We start from the raw sequence: 4,086 nt of genomic DNA, 5'->3' as shown, positions 1-4,086 counted from the left end.
AAAACTAGATATTAATGTTGAATTCTAACTCTATTTTACTTTTTTGGTTATAGTATACCACAAAATAATGTTAAGAAATGATTACAATGTCAAAGAAATAACTATTAATATGTTTGAAAAAAATGCAGTCATCGAGTGGATGAATTGTCCGAGGTGAGGGATGAATTGTCCGAGGTGAGTGGACGAACCGTCTGGAAAGCATTTGCCGAAGCTTAGCTGAATGTGGGTGCTATCGGGTTTCTTTATGTAGTGTTTATTAGTGATTAATATCTGACTTTTTTTTAATCAAGGAACCCGAAAATGGTCGATGTAAATGTATTTGACGTCAAACATAGGATTGTTGTGGTATTAGAGTGGAAATCTTTGACTACTTTTTTGGTGGTCGGTGAATGCCAAAAAATTACATAGCTTGGTCTCTGACTGTAATGAGTAAATTTATGTCCAAATGTCGTCTAGCTCTCTTACAGTCAGAGTACTCGGGCTAACTTTTTTTAAGGGCCTTTTTCACTTTTACACTTTGGCCATTTTGACTTTTTTAGGGCCATTTTGACCAATTATTGTTAGGGCCGTTTTGTACTGGGGCCATTATGACTATGATTCATATTAAATAAACCTAAATAAATACAAGTTTTACACCGATGTCATTGTGAAAGTCTTGTCTACTTTGAAGATTCATTGCTAGCCCGAGTACTCTGACTGTAAGAGAGCTAGACGGACATTTGGACATAAATACGCTCTCATTACAGTCAGAGACCAAGCTATGTATTTTTTTGGCAATTCCAGACAACCAAAAAGTTGGCAAAGATTTCCGCTCTAATACCACAACAATCCTATGTTTGACGTCAAATACCTTTACATCGATCATTTTTGAGTTGATTGATTAAAAGAAATTCAGATATTAATCACTAATACACACACTACAGAAAGAAACCTGACAGCACCCACATTCAGCTAAGCTTCGGAAAACTCCAGACAGCAGAATTCTAAGTTCGCCGACCTATATCATGACGATGCATCACATGATCGCCCACTCAGCCATTCCGTCTTCCAGGGGCCGTCTCAAAACGACAAGTGCCTGACAATCACCAAAAAAAGTTTGTTTTGTGTAACGACACCACTACAGCACATTGATTCATTAATCATCGGCTATTGGATGTCAAATATTTGGTAATTTTATCACTGTGTTAGAGAGGAAACCATTAGCCAACTCTTCCATGTTGTAACGTCGCTTGGTATGAGACGGCCCCTGTAACTGCTGCACAAGGCGGAATCACCCAGTGGGCGATCACGTGATCTACGTCACGAAATAGGTCACCAAGCTTTGTAATTCTTGCGACGGAGTGTCACGAAGCGTAGCTGAATGTGGGTGCTGTCGGATTTCTTTCTGTAGTATGTGTATTAGTGATTAATATGTGGATTTTTTTTAATCAGTTAACTCGAAAATGATCGATGTAAAGGTATTTGACATCAAACATAGGATTGTTGTGGTATTAGAGTGGAAATCTTTGCCAACTTTTTGGTTGTCAGGAATTGCCAAAAAAATACATAGCTTGGTCTCTGACTGTAATGCGAGAGTATTTATGTTCAAATGTCCGTCTAGCTCTCTTACAGTCAGAGTACTCGGGCTAATTCATGGCATAAGAGTTTCGGTGACATAACGTGACACATGCCACTCTTGAAAACAATAGCCTGGTTTACAGGAATAGTTGAAGAATGTCAACAGTAGATATAAATACGACATGCATTTAATCTCTTCACAAGAGAAAATGGCATGGATATTAACATTTGTTGGTTGATTTTAACAATAAAGTGAACAAGGTAATATATTATTTCATCAAATTGATCGTAAATTACAAGATGCTTGTGTAGAAATCATTTCCCGTTAATAGGCCAGATATATCATCAAACTGAAGTAAAAGTCATGAGCAGAATATGTCTTGGACAGAATTCGTTAGGTCGAGGAGTAGTCCATCAAGATTAACTTTGACTACAAGTGCAAGCACTCTCAAAATTTGTGCTTGCATGTGTAGTCAAAGTTAATCTTGATGGACTAGGAGTAGGTCCAGGAGCCTGAGGAGGTATTACTTTTTGGGGGTGGAGGAGGGTTCCAGAGTGAAAATATTCAAACTACCTGTTGTTGTAGTAGTTGGTACTCCAAAACCAGTAAAGCCAGTCGCTGTGTTGGTTGTTCCAAACCCAGTGAAGCCGGATGCCGATGTTGTTGCTGTTCCAAAACCGCCAAACGGTGCAGCAACAGAGGTTGTCACTCCAAAACCAGTGAAACCCGTTGTGGCTGACGTTGTCGGATTCATGCCACCAAAAATACTGGGTTGACTCGTGGTTGTTCCAAAATTAAACGCCATTTTCGTACTTTCGGCTTACAATAGCAGTGCCTTTTTAAATAAAAGTTGTGTAAACGACATGCACTGCAATCTTTGTAGAATTTAATTTGTTACTTCCCTTGGCATTTTGTTATTAGTTATTGCGACGGTTCTTGTGCCCATTTCTCATCAACGAACACTAGGCCAGTATTATAGCGCAAAGTTAAAGTTTGTTTTTTATTTAACCACACCACTAGAGCACATTGATTTAAATATCATCGGCTGTTGGACGTCAAACATATGGTAATTTTGAAATATAGACTTAGAGAGGAAACCCGCTGCATCTTTCCATTAGTAGCATGAGATCTTATATGCACTATCCAACAGCAGGATAGCACATACCATGGCTTTCGAAATACCAGTCGTGTTGTACTGGATGGAATAAGAAATAGCCCAAATAGGACCACCAACAGGGGTCGATCCCAGATTACTGTGCATCAAGCCAATGCTTAACAACTGGGCTTCGTCCCACCCTATGGTGCAAAGAACTTGGTTCACTGGGTTTCACTTTTTCTTATTTTAAACAAATTGAATGTTTATATTGATTTCTGTGACATACAGTAGGTCTTTATATTTTGAAATAATCTTTGCTAGCCACACTGACAAAGTTAACTGCTAATTATGTGGCTCATGAGCTAGTAAATATGGCTACTGGTACATAGGGCCTATTTCTTTAAGCTTTTCCCTAACCATTACCATATTATTTAATTAATGCAAAATGCAAACAGGACTAGTTAAAAACAACAAAAAACAAAACCAAAACAAAACAAAACACGTGTATGCATTTGCCATCAATGGATACTGCCAATTATTTTGTGTATAATTAAACAGTTTGGCAGCAGATTGTTGTTAGTGTATGGCAGTGTTTAACAGTGTATTTTTATATTACTAGATTAAAGAAATTGCAAGAAATGTAAACTGGGTGACATACAATATTGCTGGTTTAAAAGAGTAGACTTTCTAAATATGTTTTGCATTTATTAGTCTGATAATTAGAAATAAGAAAATAATTATGTCCGATGTACTGGTATATGAAATCTAAAGGCATCCGGTAACTTATTATATTGTGTTTTTAGCAAAAAATTGTCAATTTAAGATTATTGTACTATGATTACCATCATGCAATAGTAGTATCAATTAGAAGTACTTTAGTACAGTACCTTTTAATAACTATGGTACTTAGTAAAGTTATTTATCTTGTTAAATTACCAGGCAGAATTTAGCTCAGTTGGTTAGAGCTCTCGCCTGAGATCACTGGATTAGCCAGAATTTGATCCAACTCTTTGCTAGACACATTCTCTAATTGTTTTTTCCCATCCCAATTAGTTCCCCAAGACAGATATATCAAAGGGCAAACATGGTAAGTGCTGTCCTGTCTCTGGAAAGTAAAACCATCCCTTGTTACTAATGAAAAATGGTAGCAGAGTAGCAGGTTTCCTCTGAAGACTACATGTCAGAATTATCAAATGTTTGACATCATTAAACAAAAATAACTAATTTTGTTAAACTAACATTCCTTTAAATATTTAAGAATACTAATCTTTTCACTAATCTAATCACTTTTACCATTATTTTATGTGAGACCAGTATAGAATCAGAACTTTTACCCCGAACCCGAAAGACTGATGTAAAATAGTGATAGTAAGGTAAACAAGGTAAGATATATAAGTAAGGTATATACTGATGGATCTGCAACAAATGCAGT

The 4,086-nt window shown here is 36.7% G+C and overlaps 1 protein-coding gene across 1 annotated transcript in view; it reads right to left on the bottom strand.

The window, feature by feature from the left end:
• Window positions 1-2,460, bottom strand: part of LOC121375942 (nuclear pore complex protein Nup54-like) — a 19,262-nt gene extending 16,802 nt beyond the window's left edge. The window contains exon 1 of the mRNA XM_041503670.1: window positions 2,132-2,460. Within this exon, the coding sequence (XP_041359604.1) occupies window positions 2,132-2,363 (232 nt within the window). The 5' untranslated portion in view covers window positions 2,364-2,460. The remainder of the gene's footprint in view (window positions 1-2,131) is intronic.
• Between the last annotated feature and the right edge of the window lie 1,626 nt (window positions 2,461-4,086).

Source organism: Gigantopelta aegis, chromosome 6, assembly GCF_016097555.1.
Source record: "Gigantopelta aegis isolate Gae_Host chromosome 6, Gae_host_genome, whole genome shotgun sequence".
NCBI classification, from domain to species: domain Eukaryota; kingdom Metazoa; phylum Mollusca; class Gastropoda; order Neomphalida; family Peltospiridae; genus Gigantopelta; species Gigantopelta aegis.
Note: the sequence above shows the minus strand (reverse complement) of the source record. Positions and strands in the feature narration are given on the sequence as shown.